At 43.4% G+C, this 26891-nt stretch overlaps 1 protein-coding gene across 3 annotated transcripts in view; it reads right to left on the bottom strand.

Moving 5' to 3' along the window:
• tbc1d1 (TBC1 (tre-2/USP6, BUB2, cdc16) domain family, member 1) overlaps positions 1 to 26891 on the bottom strand; it is a 244658-nt gene that overhangs the window by 136295 nt on the left and 81472 nt on the right. Inside the window, exon 1 of one of the 3 annotated variants that reach the window (XM_059989029.1) lies at positions 15237 to 15363. The exons of the other annotated variants lie outside the window; for them this stretch is intronic. Within the exon in view, the coding sequence (XP_059845012.1) occupies positions 15237 to 15266 (30 nt within the window). The 5' untranslated portion in view covers positions 15267 to 15363. Of the gene's footprint in view, positions 1 to 15236; positions 15364 to 26891 lie in introns of those variants that run through there. 3 annotated transcript variants of the gene reach the window in all.

Raw genomic sequence — 26891 nt, 5'->3', positions numbered from 1 at the left:
GCCGGCTTGAGGCGGTCCACCGTGAAAACCTCCTCCTTCCCCCCAACGTCCAGCACGAACGTGGAATTGGGCTTTGGCTTGCTGGAACCATAGGTCCTTACGGTGCTGCCATTCACGGCCCGCAGGGGGGGACCCGGTGCCCTGCTGCGGGTGTCGTAACTCGTCGGAGGTAAAACGCTGATCTCAGCCCCAGTATCGACCAAAAACCGGCGTCCCGACCTTCTATCCCACACATACAGGAGGCTATCCCGATTGCCAGCCGACGTAGCCATCAGCGGCGGCTGGCCCTGGCGTTTCCCGGGAACTTGCAGGGCGGGCGACAACGGCGGGCTTCTGCACCCCACCGCTGGTGGTAGAAGCACCAGTGTTCATTGGGCCGGGGGTTGGCGGGCTCTGCGGCCGGGCCTGGACTGGTTTGCTGCCGGGAGCGGGGCTGGGAGATCCGTGCGATGGACGCCCCGCTCACCTTTTTGGCGTTCCACAGCAAGTCCGCCTGGGCTGCCACCTTCCAGGGGTCACTGAAATCCACGTCAGACAGCAGCAGGCGGATGTCCTCGGGCAGCTGCTCCAGGAATGCCTGCTCAAACATGAGGCAGGGTGTGTGTTCGTTGGCGAGAGACAACATCTCATTCATTAAAGCCGATGGAGGTCTGTCGCCCAAGCCATCCAGGTGCAGTAAACGGGCAGCCCGCTCGCGCCGTGAGAGTCCGAAAGTCCTGAGGGGTGTCCAGAAACCTGGCAGTTTCAACGAAACCGCATGAACAGAGGCGGCGTCGGTCATTTCTGGTCCAAAAATCGTTTGGACCGTCGGGGTCACCAATTGTAGCGGTGTGCTACACGCAGCGCTAAAATTACGACACGGAGTCGGTAACTGCAGTCGAAGGAAAAAAACTTTATTCGAAAACTTCAGCCTCACTTTTAAGCCTCTGTCAACCGGCCCCCCCATGGCGCAGAGGCTCCAAAGCTCTGTGCTCGCAAACCCCCGTAGGCTATCTAATTGTGAGTCGGTTCGGATACGCTAGGAAATGGGTCGCCACAGTACTTTGTTTGATTCTTTCAAGGGAAGTGGATGCTACAGCCAAGACGGTTGGCTGGGCCATTTCAAACAATGGAGAAGAGTCACTCATATCACTGTGAAAATAGAACGCGCATGCAATCCATATTGGGCATGGAAGGCAGATTTTATTCCTTCCTTGAAAGATGTTTGTGAAACAGTAATGTTAAAAAGAACAACTTACAATTTTATGATCCCCTTTATTAATGTTTGCTTTTTAACTCCAGGTTTATTTTCTCACCTGGAATTTCAGTTTTGTAATGCCCTCAGAGAAATTTCAGCTAACATCCCTGATGAATACCCAACCCCGGATAATAGTCACACTCAATAATGCTGTGGTTTCAGGATGTTATGCTGGGCTCATACCCCTCCAAACTGCAGGGTATGGGGGTCATCTAGTTATCCTTCAAGGTTTCCAAGGAAATGGATGATTTTTAAAAATGCATTAAGAGCTGGGTGTTACGTTATTGTAAAAATGAATGTAACATAAGAATACAAGAAGTAAGGAGCAGGAGTAGGCCATCTGGCCCATCAAGCCTGCTCTTCTGTTCAATAAGATCATGGCTGATCTGGCCATGGTCTCACCTCCACCTAACTTCACATAACCCTTAATTCCCCTACTACACAAAAATCTATCCAACCTTGTCTTAAATACATGTACCGAGGTAGCCTCCACTGCTTCATTGGCAGTGAATTCCACAGATTCACCACACTCCGGGAAAAGCAATTTCTCCTCATCTCTGTCCTAAAGCTACTCCCCTGGAATCTTGAGGCTTTTTCTACCAGTTCTCGTCTCACCTACCAGTGGAAACAACTTTCCTGCCTCCATCTTATCTACCCCTTTTATAATTTTATATACAGCTGTGCATCGCTTAACGTCCACTCAGACAACATCCCATCACATATACGTCCATAGTCCCAATCGGAGAACGTGACGTAGCGGACGTGACCAATCTCGTGTATCGTGCTTCTCTTGAGTGTAGTAGTGTTATCTCTGTTTGATTTTCTTTCGAAAATATTACTGTAAAGTGCATCATGGCTTTCAAACGCAGCAAAACAACTCTGTTTTAGGTTTGTTAAGTATATAGTATGGTGTTCACACAACGTACAAATCACATAACGTCTGATTTCACAGAACGTATCATGGACGTTAAGCGATATGTACCTGTATTTCTATAAGATCGCCTATCACTCTTCAGAAGAGGGATCTACACACCGTTGTTACAGCCAGTTTACTATCTGTACACAGTGTTCCATATCTCCACAGTCACATTACTTTTTACACTACATTTTCTGTAGAAATAACACTGTATCTTTTGGCAGCACACGATTTATAACTGAACAAACATTATGGAAGATTTGAATCTGAAACTATAAGGTGAAAGGGCATTCTAGGAACAAGATGTTACAGAGCAGTAGTGTTCTAGTGCACATTATTCTATTTTGCACTAATATTAACAGAGCTGAATTTTTGACTCTTTGAAAACCATTACTAACCTGTGAATCAACGTTTGTGAAAGCTGGTCGCAACATCTGCACACTTGCAACCCGTGAATGATCTGGGAGGCTGAAAACATCATGGAGCCGCTCAGAAATCCGAGTGGAAGAGCAGTTTTCAGAAAGGGAAGCAGAGAAACTGGGAAGGAAAAGATGGAGAAAATCTGCAGATGCTGAAAGTCCAAGCAACACACACACAAAGTGCTGGCGGAACTCAGCAGGCCAGGCAGCATCTACAGAAGAAAGCACAGTCGATGTTTCGGGCCGAGACCCTTCAGCGGGACTGGAGAAAAAAAAAATAAAGGATGGAATCCATTCAGTAACTGGGAAATAAGTTAAGTCCGAGGGTAAGTACTGACAAAACTACTCAAGGCAATCAAAAACATCAGCTGAGCAGAAATAAAGTAAGAGTTCCAAAACTGAGGCAGGCATCACAATAATCTGTTAGCCATTTCCTACCATAAATACAAACTCAAGAAAGGCTCGGGAACTATTTCACTTTGAACTTTGAACTAGAAAGGCTTGGGAACTATTTCACATCACTCACTATCCAGACACTTTAGACAGGCTGATCAAAGTTCAAAGAAAAATTACAATCCAAGTATATGTCACCATATACAAAGCTGAGAATCATTTCCTTACAGGCATTCACAGTAAATACAAGAAATACAGTATTATCAAAGAAGGACCACACCCAACAGGGCAAACATCCAATATGCAAAAGTCAACAAGCAGCCAATACAAAATGAAAGAAAGGATTCCTTGTGGCAATACATGGCCAGGTGGTGAAACGCAAAAAGAAAATCAAAAATACATAATAAAAGACCAACAAGCTCAAGATAATAAATGCAGAAACTGGAAACGATCCAAAACATTACTGGATCCTGCAGCAGTTCAACTCAATCTGATTACTTACACAAATACAATCAAGTGACAAACAGCATTTACCAAAACTTGCTTTAAAATACAAGCTCATAAAGGAAACCATACATTACTATAAATACAAGCCTGTCCAACTTTAGAATCAGTCCTACAAATTATATTATGATTGATCCATTACTACACATAGGACAAACCATAGTAACGGTCTGGATATAATATTACAGGAAAAACAACCAAGACCAACATATTTCATAGATATAGCCATTCCAAACACACACTACATAATCACTAAGTGGAAAACAGCAGAGATATGCTGAATTAAAAGACGAAATTGAAAAATTAATGAACTTGAGTAGGATGTACATTGTCCCAATAGTAACATCTACAACTGGTATTATCCCAAAGTCACTGCACAATAGCATTATATAATTAGACCCGCTCAGCAATATTTATGCAAATCTGCAGAAAGCCACAATACTAAACACTACTAGAATAGTCTGAAAGTTCCAGCAATTGAGAAATGTGTGTGCTTGGCTCTGCCCGTACCTTAGGTTTTACTAGTTTGAGCTGTGAAAAAAATAATAATAATGAATAAATATGCAAAAAATATGAAGGGCATGAGATGAAGAGTTCTTGAAAGTGGGTGCATAGGTTTTGGGAACAGTTCAGTTGATAGGTCAAGTGAAGTTATGCCCTCTGGTTCAAGAGCCTAATAACTGTTCCTGAACCTGGTTGTGTGGGGCCTGAGGCTCCTTGTACTTTCTTCCTGATGGCAGCAGTGAGGAGAGAGCATGTGGTGGGTCCGTCATGATGCATGCTGGTTTCCTGCGACAACACTCCATGTGGATATGCTCATCGAGGGGAGGCTTTACCCACAATGGACCAGGCCGTACCCATTACTTCTTGCAAGCTTCTCCATTCAAAGGCGTTCATGTTTCCATCCCAGGCTGCAAAGCATTCAGTCAATATACTCTCCACCACACATCTATAGAAGCTTGTCAGTGCTTTAGATGACGTGACGAATCTTCGCAAACTTCTAACAAAGGCGCTGCTGTGCTTTCTTCATAATGGCACTTAACGTACTAGACCCAGACCAGATCCTTCGAAATAATAACACTGAGGAATTTAAAGTTGCTGACCCTCCCTACCTCCGATGCTCCAGGGTGGACTGACTTCTGGGCCTCTGGTTTCCTCCTCCTGAAGGCATTAATCACTTCCTTGATCTTGCTGACATAGAGAGAGGGGTTGTTGTTATGACACCACTCAGCTAAATTTTCAATCTCCTTCCACCACCTTTGATATAGCCCACAACACTGATGTCATCAGCAAACTTGTACATGGGTGGGCTTGACTTAGCCTCACGGCCATAAATGTAAAGTGAGAAGGACAGGGGCATGAGCACACATTCCTGAGGGACTCCTGTGCTGATGGAGATTGTGGAGACGTTTTTGCCAATCCAAACTGACTGGGTTCTGCAAGTGAGGAAATTCAGGATCCAATTGTACAAGGGAGTATTGAGGCCCAAGTCTTGGAATTTACTGATCAGTTTTGAGGGGATGATGGTACTAAATGCTGAGCTGTAATCGATAAAGTGCATCCTGATGTATGGATCTTTGCTGTCCAGATGTCCCAGGGTTCTGGGAAGAGCCAATGTGGTGGCTTAGACCTGTTGCTTCAGTAAGCAAAGTAGAGTGGATCCAAGTCACTACTCAGATAGAAGCTGACATGCTTCAAAGCCAGCCTCTCAAAACACTTCAGCAGTGTGGATGTAGGTACAACTGGGTGACAGTCATTGAGGCAGGTTACCACGCGCTTCCTGTACGTGATTGAATCATACCTCTCAATGGTATGACCGAAGCCTGCTCGAAGCAGGTGGGTACCAAACATTGCCAGAGCGACAGGTTTAAAGATAACCATGAATACACCAGCCAGCTCGTCAGCTCAGGTCTTCAGTACTCAGCCAGGTACCCAACCCAGACCGGATGCTTTTCCTAGGATTCACGGTCTTGAAGGCAGCCCACACATCATCTTCAGACACTGAGACTAAAGGATCATTGGGACACAATGGGGTGCGAGATGGTTCCTCCCTGTTCTGGTGGTCAAAGTGAGCTCTGAGTTCATCTGGAAGCGAAGCACTGCAGTCCCCCATGTCGCAAGGTTTAACTTTGCAGGAAGTTATGGCATTCAAACTCTGCTATGTCTGTCAAGCAGCTCTCATTGATCCCAGTCATCTGGAATCTCCACTGCACCCGTGAGGTGGCTTTCTGGAGATCATACCTGCACCTTCTGTAGCACTCTTGATTTCCAGACTTGAATACCTCTGATCTGGCCCTCAGCAAATTCTGGATTTCATGGTCCATCCAGCGCTTCTGATTAGGGAAAGCCCTGATCGATTTCGTGGGGTCACACTCACCTACAGCCATTTTCATAAAGTCTGTAACGGCACTGGGGTAGTCATTCAGGTCCTCAGATGAGTTGCTGAACATGGCCCAGTCCCCGACTCAAGGCAATCCTGTAATCGTTCCTCTGCCTCCCATGGCCACCTCTTATTTGTTTTTAAAGAGCAAACACGAGGAAATCTGCAGATGCTGGAAAGGTTAGTCCTGACGAAGGGTCTCGGCCCGAAACGTCGACAGTGCTTCTCCTTATAGATGCTGCCTAGCCTGCTGTGTTCCACCCGCATTTTGTGTGTGTTGTTCCTATTTGTCTTGATCTCTGGAGCCTTGCTTTTTAGGCTCTTGTATGTATACTGGGATCAAGAGTACAGCCGAATGGTCCAATTTGCCAAAATGCTACCTCAGGAAGGACCGATAGGCAATCCTTATCATAGTGTAGCAGTGGTCTAGTGTTGTGGGACCTCTGGTGCAACAGGTTACGTGCTGGTGATAATTGGGCAGGGTTTTCTTCAAACAGGCCTAGTTAAACTTGCTGGCTATAATCTCACAAATGCTTGTTCTGGGAAAAGCAGTATTATCATAATTAGTAAGCAGAAAGGAAAACAAAAGTCCGTTCAAATGGGGGCCAAGTAGGAACTGCAGCCATGTTTACAGGGGAAAGGATGCTCTGCAATCTGATCAAACTGCAGATGACACAGCAACACAATACGCTGGAAATCATTTGCAAATCAAAATTGAAAGTATATGAAGGAAATGTCAACGAAGAGCAAAAAAAATGGGAAAGAAAGGAACAAAACATTCATACCTTGGAAGATGACAGAGTTCAAGTACACAACAAAGGCTGAACATTTATTTATGTGAAATGACAGGACGTAGCAATTCCCAGAGAAATGAAACCCACCCTATCATGCATGTGTTATAAAGTGAGAAGCAGCCCCATAGCCACTGACACCAGGATAAAACTTTACGAACAAGCAAAATAAGATTAAGTTGCTCAACTAGTAACAGAAACCTCAATGGAGGAAACCTGAAGTAAAATGTCTTCAAATAAGACAAGACGTGGACAAATTCCACAGCTTGGACTGACTCAAATTAGAGCAGCACAAGAAGGTGAAGTTAACTGCATTTCCTGTATCATGGATGTGAATAGAACTGCCTTCTTGGGTAGAAGTTGCAAGGAACTAGAGGTAAAATCAGATGAAATGGATAGCACAAAGATTGAAACCAACATGACAACTGACCTGACAAGATGAAATGCTGATCTGTTTAAACATCTCAATAATGTTTTATTAAAACGACGGCCGCCTTAAGGATTTGGGAGGTTAATAAAGCCGATTCTGACATTGCTATTTACTCTGTGATCAAATAACAATCAGGTTGAAGAGCAAACTCAGAAAATGGGAAAAAGGTTGAAGTAGATGGGTGTTAACACAAAGGTCTCTACGACTGTATAAATGGATGGACGTTACAAAAAGGATTGGTGTGTTTATGGGAAGTATTGAAATACACAACAAAAAGAAATCATGGCTCAAATGCCATCCATGACAAATAACGTATACACCTGCATTTTTCCTATTCATCACAAGGATGAAAGACTTAACCAGCACAATTACACCCAGGTTCACAAAAAGGACATCTCATTACCTGAACAATCATTTTAAATGATGCTGCTGAAAGTGAGATAATAACACAATAAAAAAGATTATTATCAACATTAAAATCTTCAAGAAAATTACAGAATTACTTTTCCTTTTAATGTAAGAAGGGATGCTACATCATTGTAAGAATAAATAGGAATTAATAACCACTACATCATGTTCAAGTACCCTATATTCCACATACAAATCCAACATTTTACTTCTCAGCAGCAAGGCACAGACTTAAGTCTCAGACAATAATTTTAAAAACAAGTTTTGGGAACAAGAAGACGCAACACTTCGTAAAAGTGTAAGCCTGTGCTAGTTTTGTAGTAATACATCTGGACTGAAAATTTTTACAGGCTATGAAGTCAGTTAAGTAGAAATGTACAGTCGGCCCTCCTTATCCGCGAATTCCGTATTCACAGATTCAACCAACTGCGGATCGGGAAAACCCAGTAGTTTTCTCTCCAGCACTCGTTGCTTGAGCATGCACAGACTATCTTTTCTTGTCATTATTCCCTAAATAATACAATATAACAACTATTTACATAGCACTTACATGTATTAGGTATTATAAGTAATCTAGAAATGACTTTAAAGTACAGGCAGTCCCCGGGCTATGAATGAGTTCTGTTCCTGAGTCCGTCTTTAAGTCGGATTTGAAGTCGGGACAGGTACATCCAGTATTATTTAGCGTCAGTTAGTCAAATGTTTTTCTTAGTATATAGTACATATTTTACCTTTCTATGCATATAAAACACTTAAGAAACATACGTATTTCAATAATTTAACCACTGCATTGCTTAGTAATAATTATAGCTTTCATCGGGGCAGGGTCTTTCACATTCTCCATTAAAATTGTTCCGATCATTGACTGACTGTAGCCTAATGCTTTTCCAATGACCGATGGCGTTTCACCTCTTTCCGATTGCTTTGTTACTTCCACCTTATTTTTAATCGCAATCATGAAGAGAAACACTGCGGATTCAGATTAACTCTGCAGATTAACAGGTCCCAATGCCCACCACATGGAGACATGTTAAATAAAGTCCGGGGTTCCACTGGGTCCAAAAGACCATGTTAAATAAGGGATTTGAGCATCCGCGAATTTTGGTATCCGCGGGGGAGTCCCGGAAACAATCCCCTGCAGATAAGGAGGGCCAACTGTGTTACAAATAATCATCTACCCACACTAGTATTCAACCAGAAAACAACATTCATAGGTTCAGAAGTCATGATATTCACAGCATTTCAAATGCAGCAGGGTCTGGGCTGAGGGGTGGCAACCTCACATCACACTATTGCCAGGCAACGACAGATTCCAACAAGAGATAATGCAACTATCGCCCCCGACATTCAATAGTATTACCACTGCTGAATCTCCCAAAATCGACACCCTGGAACTAATCATTGATCAGAAAGTGAATTGGAGTAGCCATACTTAAGGTGGCTACGAAAGCAAGTCAGAAGCTAAGATTCCTGTGGCAAGTAACTCAACTAAACCCCCACCTGCCCCCGTAAAGCTTCTTTACCATCTACAAGGCTTGAGCCTGGAATGACATGGAATACTCATCACTTGCCGAGATGAGTGCAGCTTCTACAACAGTCAATAAGCAATACACCATGTGGACAGAGAAGCCATAAATAGGCATCCCACCCACAACTATTCAGTCACCACACCATCCACGCACAGTTTGCATTATCTACAGCATCTCACCAAGACTCCTTGGACGCACCTTTCTAACCCGCAGCATCCACCAGCTGGAAGGACGAGGGCAGCAGAAACATGGAACCACCACCACCTGGAAGTTGCCCTTCAAGCCATCAGCCGGTAAAGCCCACATCCATTGGGCTGGACATTTCAATGAATTAAAGAATGCCACACACTTCTAAGACACATAATACCTCCCCTTTAGAACTTTACTGTGGATTGTTTGGATCAAAGTGGTCCAACACTTGGAGCTTCAATTTCTTGGGCATCAGATGATCTACCGTGGGCTTAATACATTGATGGGATCATGAAGAAGGCACACCAGCAGCTATACTTCATCTGGTATATCGCCGAAGACCCCTGGAATTTTCTAGAGATGAACTTTCTGACTGGTTGCTTCACCACCTGATACAAGGGCTCCAATGCGCAGGTTCAGAAGAGGCTGCAGAGGGTTTCAGACTCAGCCAGCCACATCACAGGTACAAGCCTCTGAAAGGCAGCATCCATTAGTAAGGATGCAGGCACCCTCACCAACTGGGACCTATTCTCTTCCCATTACTACTATCTGGGAGCTGGTACAGGAGTCTGAAGATACACATGCAATCCTGCCCTCAATCATGAAACATGAAAATTACCTCACTATTCCTCTTTGGGACTGTTTTATTCCTTCCTTTGATTTGCTGGTTTTTTAATGTCTTGTACAGTATTGCTACCATAAAGCAGAAGAATTCATGACGTGTCAGCGATAATAAACCTGATACTGCCACCTAGCTTGGATGACCCATGTTGATCCTGACCTCAGATGTTGTCCATTACACATTCTCCTTCTGACAAGTTTGGTTTCCCCTGGGTGTTGAAATTTCCTCCCACATTTCAGTGATGTATTAGAAGGTGAAGTGGCTACTGCCAATCACCCCTAGAGAAAGGAGAATACGGTGAAGTTCATGAGCAAGTAGGAGTTACTGAAAAGTGGCATTATGGGGCTGGTGGGGAATGCTCAGAGCTGGCATTCAATTGACCCTGTGTCATCTCATAATGAAAAATTAAATATATGACATCTACACATTTACTTCTCCAGATAGGACTAACTTGTCCAAGTCAGTAACATTCCCACATCCAGAAAAGCAATGGAATACTTCCAGCCACATTTCTCACAGCAGCTGGAATTCAGCTTGCTCTGACAAGTTGAAGGTAATACATCCAAGCCAAAATTGATCACAAGCTCAAAGAGTAAGTGCACATGCCACGATGATGAATATAGCCCAGGCCAATCCATACTGACGCCCAAGAGTCACTCCAGTATAGAAAAAACATGCCAATGCAATTCACAAGTTAATGATAATATGCATTAACTTCTCACCCAAGAGAAATGTTTGGAGTTTTGGTCAATGCCACAAGTTATTTTTAAAGCAGTTTTGACAAAGGGGAGATAAACAAGCAAAGAGATTCATTGAAGAGAAAACTAGATAGAATGCAGAAAAACATAGGGACAAGGTGTGGGAGGTGATCATGAGCTTGAAGACGAGGACATCAGAGAGCCCAAGAAAGGTCAACAAGACCACAAGGAATTTTAAAGAAGATCACAAGAATTTCAAATTTCATATTTAAAAAGTCCAGCTTAAAAGCACAAAAGTACTCTTTATTGAAGAGGACTAATGGGAACATCTCAAAATATTCCCTAAAAACATCAATTGAGAAAGTGGTTTTCTGTTTGCTCTTGAATGGAAAATCCTACAAAGTCCTACCTGATAGATACCCAGAAGATTATAAGGCTAGCAGGAAGGAGTTTAAGAAAGAAATTAGGAAAGCAAGAAGGGGTCATGAGAAGACCTTGGCAAGCAGGATTAAGAAAAACCCCCAAGGCATTCTACAGGTTAGTGAAGAGCAAGAGGATAAGATATGAGAGAATAGGACCAATCAAGTGTGACAGTGGGAAAGTGTGTAAGTGTGGGAGGATATAGCAGAGGTGCTTAATGAATACTTTGCTTCAATATTCACTATGGGAAAATATCTTAGCAATTGTAGGGATGACTTACAGCAGATTGAAAAGCTTGAGCATATAGACATTAAGAAAGAGGATGAGCTGGAGCTTTTGGAAAGCATCAAGTTTGATAAGTCTGAGATGTACCCCAGGCTACTGTGGGAGGCGAGGGAGGAGATTGCCGAGCATCTGGTGATGATCTTTGCATCATCAATGGGGATGGGAGAGGTTCCGGAGGATTGGAGGGTTGTAGATGTTGCTCCTTTTTTAAGAAAGGGAGTAGAGATAGCCCAGGAAATTACATACCAGTGAGTCTTAATTGGTAAGTTGATGGAAAAGATCCTGAGAGGCAGGATTTATGAACATTTGGAGAGGCATAATATGATCAGGAATAGTCAGCATGGCTTTGTCAAAGGCAGGTCACGCCTTATGAGACTGATTAAATTTTTTGAGGATGTGACTAAACACGTTGATGAAGGTAGAGCAGTAGGTATAGTGTATATGGATTTCAGTAAGGTATTTGATAAGGTACCCCATGCAAGGCTTATTGAGACATGGGATCCAAGGGGACCTTGCTCTGTGGATCCAGAATAGGCTTGCCCACAGAAGGCAAAGAGTGGTTGTAGACGGGTCATATTCTGCATGGAGGTCAGTGATCAGTGGTGTGCTCAGGGATTTGCTCTGGGACCCTTACTCCTCGTGATTTTTATAAGTGACCTGCATGAGGAAGTGGTGGAATGGGTTCGGAACTTTGCTGATGACACAATGGTTGGAGGTGTTGTGGATAGTGTGGAGGGCTGTCAGGGGTTCCAGTGGAACATCGATAGGATGCAAAACTAGGCAGAGAAGTGACAGATGGATTTCAACCCAGTTAAGTGTGAGGTGGTTCATTTTGGTAGGTCAAATATGAAGGCAGAATATAGTATTAGTGGTAAGATTCTTGGCAGTACGGAGGATCAGAGGGCTCTTGGGGTCCGAGTCCATGGGACACTCAAAGTTGCAGCGCAGGTTGACTCTGTGGTTAAGAAGGCACACGGTGCCTTTATCAACCCTGGGATTGAGTTTAAGAGCCGAGAGGTAATGTTGCAGCTATATAGGACCTTGCTCAGACCCCACTTGGAGTACTGTGCTCAGTTCTGGTCACCTCACCACAGGAAGTACATGGAAACCATAGAGAGGGTGCAGAGAAGATTTACAAGGATGTTGCCTGGATTGGGGTTGAGTGAGAATAGGCTGAGTGAACTCAGTCTTTCTTCCTTGGAGCAACGGAGGATGAGAGGTGACCTGATAGAGGTGTATAAGATGATGAGAGGCATTGATCATGTGGACATTCAGAGGCTTTTTCCCAGGGTTGAAATGGCTAACGTGAGAGGGCAGAGTCTTAAGGTGCTTGGAAGTAGGTACAGAGGAAATGTCAGTGGTAAGTTTTTTTTAAATACGCAGAGAGTAGTGAGTGCATGGAATGTGCTGCCGGAGACAGTGGTGGAGGCGGATACAATAGGGTCTTTTTAGAGACTCCTGGACAGGTATATGGAGCTCAGAAACATAGAGGGCTATAGGTAAGTAAGTACATGTTTGGCACAGCATTGTGGGCCGAGGGGCCTGTATTGTGCTGTAAGTTTTCTATGCTTTGTAGAAAGTAATGGATACAGTCCAATCCATCATAGATAAAGCCCTCCCTGAAACCTCATACCCACATAGTGATCGCACAGACATTCTGTACAAGATGTGAAAGGAGGATATGACTAATGGACAACCCCTACCTCCTGTCGAGCCTGTAGTTCCCTCATTAAAGAGGATGATGAAAGCAGAGATGACAAAAAAAAAATCAGGAAGTACTTCATCCTCAATCCCAAGAGCATGCATATTATCAGCATTAATATACAGTTTATACCATCTTTGTTTGTACAATGCTCCCAAATGCTGGCAATATTCTACTTTTTAATTAATTTAACATCTTGTGGGAAGTCTTATAGCACCCATTCAAAATATTAGTTTTTTAATTATGTTTTTTGTTTTCATGTTGCCTCATTTTCTTTCATAATTGAAGAGTTATTGCATCTTCTGTTAATTTCTACCATGTGTAGCCATTTGGCGAGGTGCTTGCAGTGTCCAGGGAGGAGTAACACCTCTGGTGTCATGTCCATTCTGTACACTCAACGGAAATTGTTCCTGACAACCCAATAGCTTTACAGAAATGACAATGCACAGATCAGGAGTGTGTTGGAATAACCTACACTTGCCTGGACAATAACTCAAAATACTTGACATTATCCAAGACAATACAGTCCATTTGGTTGGCCCCTCATAATACACCATAAATAATTATTCCTCAACCAGCAGCAGCTAGTGAAACACTGTTACAGTTCAGGGCAAAGCTCGAAGTCCAACTCTGCACTGTGTGGAATGTGTGGGTTTTCCCTGGGTGCTCCCATTTTTTCCAACATTCCAAAGATATTACCAGGTAGGTAACTGATCATTGTAAATAGTCCCATGATTAGGTTAACATTAATTGGGTTGTCAGCGGTCGCCGGGGTGGTGTGCCCCAAAGGGTCAGATAGCCCTCTTCCACGCTGTATCGCTAAATAAATAAACAACAACCAAAATTGCACTGCAGTTATTCTCTGGGTAATTCTGACAACCATCTTTCACATCATGAGTGTCTCTGACGAGAACAGGAGCAACAGGGGTATGTACTATAAATATCAGCTCCTGCAGTCTTCATTATCACTGGGTCTAAGTCCTGGAACTCCCTAGCCAACAGAGCATGGGAGTACCTTCACCAGAAAGATGCATCATCCTCACCTTCTCAGGGGCAATTTGCGATGTTTAACAAACACTGGCAGTGCCAACCACAGATATGAAAAATGCAATAACAAAAAAGCAGTCAGGATAACACCATACTTGGCCAGTAAATATCACAGTGATTTTTAATTTGTGCTGAAGCAACTGGATCTCTGCACACATTTGTCTGATATAAATTTTGAATGCAATCCAACACAGCTATATGCAATATCATGAACACTGGATTAGAACAGGCTTTCTAGTCAAACCAATTTTTGTCCAATTGCATTCGCCATTGAATCTCAGAATCACCTGGAAATCCAAGTCCCATTTAGCAAGCTTCCCTGCATCCCAATGATAATCCATGAAACTCATCCAGGATACTGTGCATTGTTTCTCTCTTTCACTGACCATTTTGCCCATCCCACATGCTCCATTCTAGTCATCATTTAAGTAATCCTTTTCCAATTTCATAACTCTAACCTTGACACCACCATCTGCCCCAACAGTCCCTTTGCTCCCTGGCAGGATGTTCTGCACTCAACTGAACAACTTCAGCACAGTTTTGTTCACTTAGGGAGCTCTCCTGGTGGTAAAACAAGATTTCATAAATCGGACATTGAAAAACTTCACCTCTTTTGCAAGCATCTCGGGGCACACAGATTAAAACCATGCATCTCAGATGTTTAACATTATTCAGGTCTACATTGCTGATGACATCTTTCCTGGTCACCAATATAGACAATTCATGCATGCACTGAAGGGTATACACCAAATCAGCAGCCTGCTGAACCCAGAGCAGTGCAGTAAATCAGCAAGGAAGCCTTGAATGAAATTCTTAACCAAAATCATATTCAATTTCAAAGGCATAACCTGAACAACCAATATAAAGATAAATTATCAAGTCAAAATAAATGAATTATTATCTTAACTTCAAACCCAGCTTAAGAATTCTGGTCATACATGGAAAAAAAAGTTAGAAACTAACACATGCAAAGCTAATTAGATCTAAGTACTGCAAAGTTCCTATCGTCCTATGTCACAGGCTTATACATCGTACAGTTCTTACTGTATCTCGAGATTCAAATTCATTATTTATTCTCTCTCAGACAATTCAAAGTCAAGGAAAACTCTGGGGAAAAGTGGGGGCCCCAGAAAACAAAATGTATAAATAGAAACAGTCTCTAAAAAGGTTAAGAAGCTGTAATACACATCAGCCCAGTGTAGTCATTGCAAGTTAAACAACGAACGAGTTTGCCTCACTGCAAAGCTTTATATGGTTATTTCTTACCTTAGCCACCCAGCTGAACAACGGTGACATTCCACAAGTTTAGAGCTACCAGACTCATAAAGTGAAGCAGCATAGATCTTTATTTACACTGGACGCAGAAGACGTGAGAAGCTGGCTGTCCTCTCAAACTTAAATCAAACACAAAGTGCTGCAACTCAAGAAGCAGTTTGTACAGATCCCAGCTTTCCTTAAGCATGAGGTCATCATCCCACTTCCCCACCCGTGCCTTTCACAATCAGTTTTCGCAGCCTTTGAAACTGCACTCTGTAAAGAGACTGTGTTTAGGCTGTTAGAGAATACTCCCGCCCATATCGAACAGAGAAGCACTCTGCTTATTAGTCAGGAAGCCTGAGAAATGTGGAACTTCTTGCTTGGCAGTCTTTTGGAAATACACAACAGTAGATGCAATTCAGAGGTCTGCTAGTGGATCATGCTGCACTTTTAAATTGTGCTGCTAGTCATACACCTGATAAATCAATATCCAAAATATCTGCAGGCCCCAAGAAAAAGTAATTCAATCTTCAAATCTGTCACAGAAAAACCTTTATAGTGACAGAACATGGACGAGAAACACAAAGTATGACAATGGAATTTCAAGAAGCCCTGCACCCAAATTAAAGTAAAAATATTGAAAATACACATCTTTTCAGAGTTCAAGTTTATTACCTCACACAGAGTACACTTTGCCTCTCAGACTCAAAAGTACTAGAATTTAAGGACATACAAGATCTTACCATCTAGTGTTCCCTGATCTACACGGTAAGGAAACACTGAAAGAGTAGACGTAGGTCATTTGGTCTTCCACCATTCCATACAATCATGCTGATTCTTCATCTCAATGCCAAATGCCTGCACCCTTCCCAAACTGGTTGACACCGGTTTCTAGAAATCTACCTATTTCTTAATTATAATCAGCAATTTTGCCTCCACTCCCTTTTAATAATGAAAAATTCCAGACACACTAGCTCCCATGTTGAGAAATTTCTAGTCACCCAAGCTTTAAGTGCCAGAGTTTGTGACTCCTAAACATAGTTTAGGACCAACCAACATAGGAGGAACATTCTCCCCATGTCCAACCAGTCGAGCCCTGGCAGGATTTTGTACGTTTCGATGAGATAGAACAGTTCAGCACAGTATGGGCCCCATCAGTCTACAATGTTGTGCAAACCTGAATAAAACTACTCCATCATCAACCTAGCCCTTCTCTCCAACTCAGCACAAAACCCACCATTCTTCTTGCATCCATGTGCTTATATAACAGTCTCTTAAATGCCCCCATGGTACCAACCTCTACCAACACCCCCTAGCAGTACATTTGAAGGCCTACTACACTCTATGCAGAGAAACCTACCTGACATATCCCCTAAATTCTTGCTCACCTCAAATGGATATCATCTGGTATTCACCACTGCCCTCCAGGAAAAAAAGATGCTGGATGTCCACTCTAGCTATGCCACTTGTAACCTTATATTCCCCTATCAAGCTGCCTCACAAACTTCTTCGCTCCAAAGAGAAAAGCCCCAGGTCACACAACCTTTCCTCATAAAATGTTTTTCTGGACCAGACAGCATTCTGGTAAATCTCCTCTTCAACCGCTTTAAAGTTTCTACATGCTTCTTGTAACGAGGTGACCAGAACCGAATACAGCACTCTAAATGTGGTCTGACCACAGTTTTATAGAGCTGTAAGTTGAGGCTCTTGAGCTTAACCTCCTTACTAATGAAGGCCAGCTCACATCCACATTCTTACCCATCCTATCAACTCGTGAGGGATCAACAGAGTCCGACATCAACATTCGTCTGTTCCTCCTGACTGCTAAGAGTCCTGCCAGTAACCTTCTTCCCTTTGAACTCCAGTGCATACAAAGTCAACCCAGTCTCTCCTTATATTACAGTCCAGACTTTCCCTTTCCACTGTGACAACTTATCCCTTTCTTACCTTATGTAACCCCCTGGGTCGCCTCAGGCTCGCTCAGCTCGTTCTCGTCTAGGGGGAGCAGCCTTCGGCCCCGCCAAACTGGGTAATCAGCTGGTGTGGATGCTGTGTGATGTCCCCGCCTCACCCAAAAACAGACAGTACACCATATGCGATTAAATGAATACAATTTATAAAGGTTACTATAACTAAGTGATTAATAACGATACAGTATATATGAAGAGAAAATTAAAGAAAAGGCGCCAAACTTATCAAAGTCCAAACCACTTCGTGCACAGCCATTGGAGCTCAATTTCTGAAGTCTTCTGGCCACCATTCGATCCCCTCCGAACTCCTCGACTCGCAGCTCAGGACCCTCCGAACTCCTCGGACTCTCCAAACAGCTCAGGACCCTCCGAGTGGTCAACCAAGCACATCTAGCTTCATCCCCCCCCCCCTCCTTGGAGAATCTCCCGGCCTCGGACCCCCCTTTGGGGTCCGATCCTCGCCCAGCTTACAGCATTGCGTCCTCTCTCTCGACCCCCTCGCGCCGATCTGCCCAAAAGCCCGTCAACAAAAGCTTACAGACTCAGAAGAAAGAACATTAATCCCCATTTGGTTTACAAAGGAATACCATTCTCGTTATCAGTAAATTAGCATTCCTGCTAGTTAACAAAAAGAAGAAACCCTCTTTACACTCTCCCTCCACCAAATAAAAGTCATGTCCTCATGACTACTAAATAACTCGCCACCTTTCCTGCCAACACACCGTAACCCAAGCACAAACAGTGACATCTCCTCCCCACACAGTAACCCTCACACCCTGTTCCTCAGGCGCTACTTAGGCCAACTATTTGGGAGTTCCCTAACCCTTCTGAGGCCTCCGTACCCCCTCACCTAAACCCTTCAGGCTCGGACACAACTGGGGATACCTTGGGCCCACTACCAACTCCTCTCTCAACCTCTCACTCATGCCCCACACTGCACACAGCTAACCCTCCCCGCTACACCTGACTCAATGGGAGAAGGGCCAAAGGTCTCTTCCTCAATCGAGGGAAAGTCAGCAAAAGGCAGCATGTACCACACATCCAGCACATCATCCATCGAATCTGTATTCTTCCTCATTCCTGTGATCGGTAGCTGCTGTTTGATCTTCTCCAAACGGAAACACGTGGCCTGCACTGCTCCCGCAGTCTCTTCAGCCTCCTGTTCAGTATTCACTGCACTTCTCTCCAGCTTTTTCTTCCTCATGACTTCTTCCAGATCAACTTTCAGGGTTTGCACTTCATTTGAACTGTCGATGGTCATCTTCAGGTTCCCTTCAAGCTTTCGCTTCTCTCTGCTGAGATTCGTCTGTAATTTCTTCACCTCCGCAAACTCCCCTCTCCGGGTTCTCAGTTTGCTATTACCCTCAGTCAGACAACTTTCTTCATTCTCTCCAACTTGTAAGTCTTCCGAATGGTTCCAGATCACTTTCTCCAGTCTCTCCGTCTTCATTTCAAACTTGATTCCGTAGAGACAGTCTCTCACGAGCTGCGACCTTCGCCAGCCCTGGCACGTGTCCCGAAAACACTTTAACTCGGTAGTTCTCAGCTGCTCCTGCAACGACCTCACTTCATATTCTCCTGAGGCAAATCCAAATACCAAGAGATCATCCACATACACCAAAACTCCAAACGCCTCCACATCCCCTATGGTCTTCCACCTGCCCAGCAGGAAGGTTGCAAGGGCTCCAGATATGCCCTGTGGCATCTTTTCGGACCCGAAGACTCCTAGGGAATTTATAATGGCCGTCTTCTCCTTGTCGGCCCCACTCATCGGGATCTGGCAACATCCACTCCTCAGATCCAGCACCTTAAACCACTTCACACCACTCAGACAGGCCATCGCCTCTCTGGCCCTCAGGGCCATATTCTGGTCACTGACAGTGCGCCTCTTCAACGCAATATAATCCATACACACGCTGCCTACATCTTCCACGGCTGTAGGGGCCAGTCGCCGCAACCTCTCTGTCTCCGAGGTGTCTTCAGCAGTCAACTCCCCTCCCTTGTGGTATTTCGCAGCGTCCACGAAGAGGGTCTCACCATCAGATACTTCCCCCAGGCCGTACCACCACCGGCTCTTGTTTGAATTCGGTATCAGCCCAATGCTGCTACACACGTCCGCACAAGCAGCTCGAAACCCTGGGTGCATCGACAATGCCTCCAAACAGCGCTCACCCGCCTCCTCCGGGCAGGCTCCCAAGTGCACCAGCAGGATTTTGGTTCTCTTTAGAACAGAAACGCTGCCCGTCTCAACAGGGTCCGGACACATCAGCATTAACGATTCATGAACCTCAGTCTCCTCCACATTTGCCTCTAAGAACTCCATTTTCACTGACCAACAACCGTTGTCTGGATAATCACCGACACTGGTACCCCGAATCTCCAGTGTCCTCAATGTTGTCAAGGGTAAATGCTTCCAATAACGGTTATGAAACAAACTGTACAGCAACTTCACTGGCGCCCCGGTGCCGAGGATGGCTTTAACTTGACTTCCATCCATCCGTAACAACACCTGTGCGCATGGCCCCTCTAAGCCTTCAGGAAGAGAGTCTGCTCCTTTCGGGAGTTCCTTGGTACATTGCTGGGAACGTGCTCCCCCAGAGACCCCAAGCCGTTCCCCCACTGGGCCTCCTCTAAGTTTCCCGACATCTCTTGAATCAACGGAACAACTGATCCCCTTGACAGATCCCCCTGGCACCACAAGCAATTTATCTGCCCCCCTAGGCAAAAAGGGATACCCTAAAAACTTCCCACCAATCTCCTGCCACGGATATGATAAGCCCCCCAGCTGCGGCATTTGACTTCCAGTCAAACCACACGCATTTTCCCACACTTTCCCAGAACTGGCAGCGGTCACTTCGAGGTAATTGCGCCCGACAGTTCTAACAAAGTCACCAGCCCGTCTACTCAAACTTTCAACCCGTCCCTGTCGCTTTTCCTCAGCCAAGCACTGCCACTCACCCAACAACTGAGGGGTCCGCTCCGTCCACGCCTCCGCCCCTTTAGGGCTGGACATTATTCCAACAACCGGGCGGAGCCCACCACTGCTGAAACATCCCAACCTGTCACTCCTCACTCTCCAAACAGTACGGACAACCCATGGTCCCACCACCATTTCGTCAGCACTAGTTGGAACTCGAACAACGACCTCGAAGCTAACAACAGCAGCCACCCCACCCAACACACACGCAGTGATAACCAGCAATCACACACCCACAAAGGCACACCAGCTCTTCGCCGCAGACACAATTTAAAGAGGGTGATCACACAGCTTCCACAGAAATCAATCCTGGACGAGCACCCCACAATGTAACCCCCTGGGTCGCCTCAGGCTCGCTCAGCTCGTTCTCGTCTAGGGGGAGCAGCCTTCGGCCCCACCAAACTGGGTAATCAGCTGGTGTGGATGCTGTGTGATGTCCCCGCCTCGCCCAAAACCAGACAGTACACCATATGCGATTAAATGAGTACAATTTATAAAGGTTACTATAACTAAGTGATTAATAACGATACAGTATATATGAAGAGAAAATTAAAGAAAAGGCGCCAAACTTATCAAAGTCCAAACCACTTTGTGCACAGCCGTTGGAGCTCAATTTCTGAAGTCTTCTGGCCACCATTCGATCCCCTCCGAACTCCTCGACTCGCAGCTCAGGACCCTCCGAACTCCTCGGACTCTCCAAACAGCTCAGGACCCTCCGAGTGGTCAACCAAGCACATCTAGCTTCATCCCCCCCCCTCCTCGGAGAATCTCCCGGCCTCTTTGGGGTCCGATCCTCGCCCAGCTTAGAGCATTGCGTCCTCTCTCTCGACCCCCTTGCGCCGATCTGCCCAAAAGCCCGTCAACAAAAGCTTACAGACTCAGAAGAAAGAACATTAATCCCCATTTGGTTTACAAAGGAATACCATTCTCGTTATCAGTAAATTAGCATTCCTGCTTGTTAACAAAAAAAAGAAACCCTCTTTACACTTAGGATTCCAACATTGCATCCTATACTCCAGATGTGACCTCAACAAGGCCTTGTGTAACTGTAGTATACCATTTTTGCTTATATATGCAAAACCTCTTGCTTTGAAGTCCAGCATTTTATCAGTCATTTCCTTAATAAGGAAGAAGATACTGGAGACTCATGACTCCTACCACCAGATTCAAGAGCCTTCAACCATCAGGCTCTTGAACCATAGGGGAAAGATAACTTGAGTCAGCTTCACTTGTCCCATCATTGAACAGTTCTCACAACTTATGGACTCACTTTCAAGTACTTTTCATCTCAGCTTCTCGATATTTTTTCCTTATTTATTCATTATTATTTCTTATTTTCTTTTCATTTGTATTTGCACAGTTTGTTGTCTTTTGCACACTGGTTATCCGCCCTGTTGGCGCTGTCTTTCATTGATTCTATTATGGTTATTGGATTTGTTGAGTAAGCCTGAAAGAAAATGAATCTCAGGGTTGTATATGGTGACATACATGTATTTTGATAATAGATTTACTTTGTATAGGTAACAAATCAGTTATATTCCCTTTATCCTCTCCCATGCATTGTCTGTTATTGAAAGCTAACTCGTGTTCTCTTTTTCAATCTTTTTATTAATATCAAATGGATATACATGGTATTGTTACACAATTATTGGGATTACATTGTTAATAGATAACATAGATAGTTATATATTCAGTTAGTACAAAGGTAATAAACCGCCCACAAATGTTCAAATTACAAATGTAGAGTTCACAAAAGAAAGGATTAACATATCCAAAAAGACAGTAAAGAAAAAAACCCAAAAAAAACCTAAAAAAGAACTAAACTAACCAATACCAACCTAACAGAAAAAACAGGAAAAGAACATGGGCTGTTTATAGCATAAAAAAAAGGACCATTAGCGTCATCCGTTCCGAACCTTCCTACATATATTAACACCGGAAAAATAGGTTGGAAAGAGGTCAAATCACATCATATGAAAGTGTTGAACAAAAGGCCTCCCAGTCTGATCAAATTTAATAGAAGGGTCATATATAACGCTTCTGATTTTTTCTAAGCTGAAATATAACATAATTTGAGAGAACCAATGAAGAGGTCTGAGATGTTAATGACCTTCTCTTTCCGCAATGCTGTCTGATCTGGTGAGCATTTCCAACTTTTTCTGGTTTCATTTTTTACATTCCCATGCCATGGAAAATGAGAGTCCATGAACAAGATTGGGGTTAGTTATGAGGTCCACCACTGCATTCCCAAGTTTCAACAGTCTCACCAAAAGATGGTCGCGTTCCTGCCAGGCACACCGAATACAAATTGTTTCAGTAAAACCCCTGCTTGCATCACTCACTCTTAAGAAATCAGGTGGCCTGTAAGGTTAAGATACCCATTTGATTAGGGCTTGCAGCAAGGTATGTTTATTCAGTTTATTAACATTCATTTCAAATTGATTTCAGGGTCAGATAATAGATTTGAAAGCCTCTGGTTTGTTCCTTAAGGAGGTGTAAGTGATGTTCTTGAGTCTATCACGCCTTATGAGAATAGGTTGAGAAAACTCAGCCTTTTCTCCTTGGACCGATGGAGGATGAGAGGTGACCTGATAGAGGTGTACAAGATAATGAGAGGCATTGATCATGTGGGTAGTCAGAGGCTTTTTCCCAGGGCTGAAATGGTTAGCACGAGAGGGCGTAGTTTTAAGGTGCTTGGAAGTAGGTACAGAGGAGATGTTGGAGTAAGTTGTTGTTGTGTTTTTTTATGCAGAGTGGTGAGTGTGTGGAATGGGCTGCTGGCGGCCGGCGGTGGTGGAGGTGGAAATCATAGGATCATTTAAGAGACTCCATGGAGCTTAGAAAAATCGAGGGCTGTGGGCAAGCCTAGGTAGTTCTAAGGCAAGGACATGTTCAGCACAGCTTTGTGGGCCGAAGGGCCTGTATTGTGCTGTATGAGTGACAGAAGCAAATCAAGTCAGAGAGTTCGATGGAAAAAAATGACAGAAAAACATCTCATCTCTCTTCCAATCGAAATGGGTCCTGTTTCTTACATTCCTTTTATGCTTACCTGGTCCACTGAGATAACACTCTGTAATATCTTTAAAAAAAGTGAATTTAAAATATATTGGGTTATTAATATTTTGCAAGTAACATCCAATAAGCCTGGACAAACTGCTAATCTGGCATTTCAATGTCTGTTTGGGATAACTTAAGATTTACACTGGTAAAGGATATATTGGAGTGGCTGAGTGGGAGGCTGATGTTGTGTGGAGGACTTTTCAGAGATTGGGAAGGTTTCAGGATCCTAGTACCCAATACTAGGACAAGGTTTGTGATTCTTATTACTAGTCTGTGACTCACAGAAAAAAAACATGATTTTCGGTTAAATTCAGGATTAGGCTCAGTTGAACTAACTGCAGCTGTTCAGTCTAGCAACATTCACTTATGAAAATGGATCAGTAACTTGTGATATCCAGGAAAGTATCTCTATCACTTGCCTTGGGTAAGAGACGGCAGTGCACTAGAATTGATCACTTTACTGGGGTGGGGGTGGGGGGGGGGGGAATGACATTGTTTCATTGTCAGCAAATGTACGGCCTAATCATCAAGGTGATCAATCTGTTATAATTTAGTCAAAGAGTGTTTTATTACATAGTATTCTGGGAACGTTACATTCCCAGTATATTCAGTTCAGACTGAATCTGCTTCTATAGACATCGCAAGCCTGTGACCTTGATTATTATTACATATTTGTACAATGAATTCTCTTCTTGCTCAGCGGAATGGCATCCCACTGGAGAATCAGAATTATCGAGTAAATCTATTACAGTAAGCATATATATGTATATTAAATAGATTAGTATAGTAAAAACACAAACAATATTCTTTTTTAAAGTGAGGTACTGATCATGGGTTCAACGTCCTTTTAGGAATCATGTGGCAGAGTGAAAGAGGCTGTTCCTGAACCATTTGAGCGTGTGCCTTCAGGCTTCTGTATCTCCTTCCTAACTGTAACAATGAGAAGAGGGCACATCCTGGGTGACAGGGGTCCTTAATAATGGACGCTGCATTTCTGAGTCACCACTCCTTGGAGATTGCAATTAGGTAAGAGAGCAGTGGAGGCAAGACGATGCCTGCCCCTCACAGTTAAGGATCACCTGCTTCAGATCTGTGCGGTGGAACGTGCTCATGCACCTTTCCTCTTAAGGTGGCTGTCCTTTGCACATTAACTACCACACGGCTCAGGCAGAGTGAGTTTTTGGCCCAATGTCAAGAAGGTCTAAACCATTACAGTAGGCTCTACTGCATGAATACAGTATGCACACACACATCAATAGACACGTACTGTACATTTGCACACACTCAGTACGTACAGAAGCATTCTGACCTCACATAATCTTGTCAACAACTTTTCCTCCATTTCTCTCTGTCACTGTCAATCTCCCTCGAGTCACTCCCTCATTTTGCCTCCCTATCACCCCTTCCCTAACTGCCTCTTTCAGTCCACCATCTTTGTCAATGTCCTATCTTTTCAATTACCTCCTTCGCCCTTCTCTTCCCTCTCACTGGATCTGACCAATCAATAGTTGATATTCCAGTTGTCTAGAGCTCGGTAGCTCCGGGATTGTATTAGAAGGAATGGGATCTTTTGCATTGAGGTACCAGGATCAATAACTTGGTAACCTAATTGTGATGGGAGAATTTTTATTGACCGTAGCAGGAATAAGAACAGGAAAGTAAGGAGCAGCTAAAAGCAGGAGTCTTACTCAGGCAAGAGATCCAATTTTCACAGGTGCATGATGGGTTCTGGAATAACACCAGCCATGGGAGGACCAGAGTGCGATGGAGTTACATCAGAGAAGTATCTAAGATATGAATTTTGACACTAAACAGATGTTTATGGGCAAAAGTAAACAATGCGATGTATTAGAATTACAGGCTCCCCGTATTAGATTTAGAGATTTTGTAACACTGAATAAAATACAATAATGAATGATGTTCTGCCTTACGTAATGAGTAGGTAAATAGCCTTTCTTACTTTACAAAATGTGAGCAGAGAGCAAAACTATAGGGTAAATATTTGCGATCGGAGTTAAGTAGATGTTTAGCAGCTCCGGGAATCTAAGAAGAATTCACTATTTAAGGATTGCAGCTGTGGTGATTGCAATGGACTGCTGCAGTGACTGGGGGTCTCGTAACTCTTCCTGATGAAGGGACTTGGTCTGAAACATCAACTGTTTATTTCCTCCATAAATGTTGCCTGACCTACCGAGCTCTTACAGCATTAGTATGTTTTGCTCAAGCTTTTCAGCATCTCCTGGCTAACAGGCCACAAGGGTTCTCACTGAACAACAGAGAGTCCTGGTTAGAAAAATGGGAAGTCAGGAAAGTGCCTCGTAGCTCTCTGCAGATGCAGTACTGCTTTTAACGGAAAGGTAAGACAGAATAAGAAAGGGAGACATTTTCCTTCATCTAATTTTAATTGCCCCCATCCCAACCCAAATAATTCTATATATTTCAATTCAAACATTGAGATTTTCCCTCAGATCTTGTGTTTGATGATGTTATGACTACTTTTTTGTTTGCTGCATTAATGTGGTATCCAATGACACTGTGTGGAATCTGATATCCATGAAGCAATTGCTAATTTACATTTTTGAAAACGTACTGTCCATTTGGCTTTGATGCAAGTTGTATCAAATGATATTTACTACATATGTACTTTGTTAATAAATTCATTGACTTGGAATTTGTTTTTATTTAAAGGGAACCTTTTTGTATTTATGTGTATTTTGTTGGCGATTTTTCTTGTGGCAGGGATGAGATAAAGTTCTTATGGGAAGGAAATGAGACAAGTGGTTAGACTAAAGCCATTTTCAGGTTTTCGCACTGTAATTATTGGTTTAAGGAACAAAATAATTTGTCCCGACCAGCAAATAGTGTAAGAAGATTGAATTAAAGACAGTATAGAAGGTGAAAGCATTGCCATGTGGTGAAAGAAGCACAGCCTGTTGTTTTCAAGATTCAAAATTGGTTAATGTCATTGCCAGTACGCAAGTGTAAAGGAAAACACAATAATTGTTACTCCAAATCTGATACAGCACAAAAAGCACAATAAGATAAAGGACACAATTTTTAAAAAAACAATAGATACATTGTTAGGGTGTATTCTGGAGTTATGGCATATAGCAACCAACCTCCAAATCTGAATAAGGATTGTAGATTAAATTTCAAATGCAGCTCGGAACAGGAAACATCAAATTGACTTGAGATGTCTGTGTATGCATGAATGTAAACATCCAACTGCACGAAGACGACTCAGAGACAACAGTAATTAGCATTCTTTATAGATGTGTTGGTGGGAAGATCAAGGCGTAATGAAAAATTGCATAAAACTGAAAGGAAGCATTATGAGGGCAATGTAACTATGGAAATTGTCCTGTTGCCTTTGTTCTTTAAGATATAAAAATATGCTGTAATGTTGGGGCAGGGAGAGTCAGTCTCCCTCTCCCTCTCTCACACGACTCCAAAGGTCGCCAGCTTGCGTGTCCCAAATAAAGACTTTTATGATTTGTATCTACCAGCTGTGTCTCTCTGATGACTTTGTTCACAGTATAAGTTAGCTAAATGCAGAAAAAAGATTGCAATAGATTTTTTGCAGTATAAAAAATGACGCCAGATACTGTAGCGTCTGTACCCAAGGTGACTCTGATTGGAAATAATAACGCAGTGCTG

Source organism: Hypanus sabinus, chromosome 14 (genome assembly GCF_030144855.1).
Source record: "Hypanus sabinus isolate sHypSab1 chromosome 14, sHypSab1.hap1, whole genome shotgun sequence".
Lineage (NCBI taxonomy): Eukaryota > Metazoa > Chordata > Chondrichthyes > Myliobatiformes > Dasyatidae > Hypanus > Hypanus sabinus.
The sequence above is the reverse complement of the archived record's forward strand: the minus strand, read 5'-3'. Positions and strand labels throughout refer to the sequence as shown.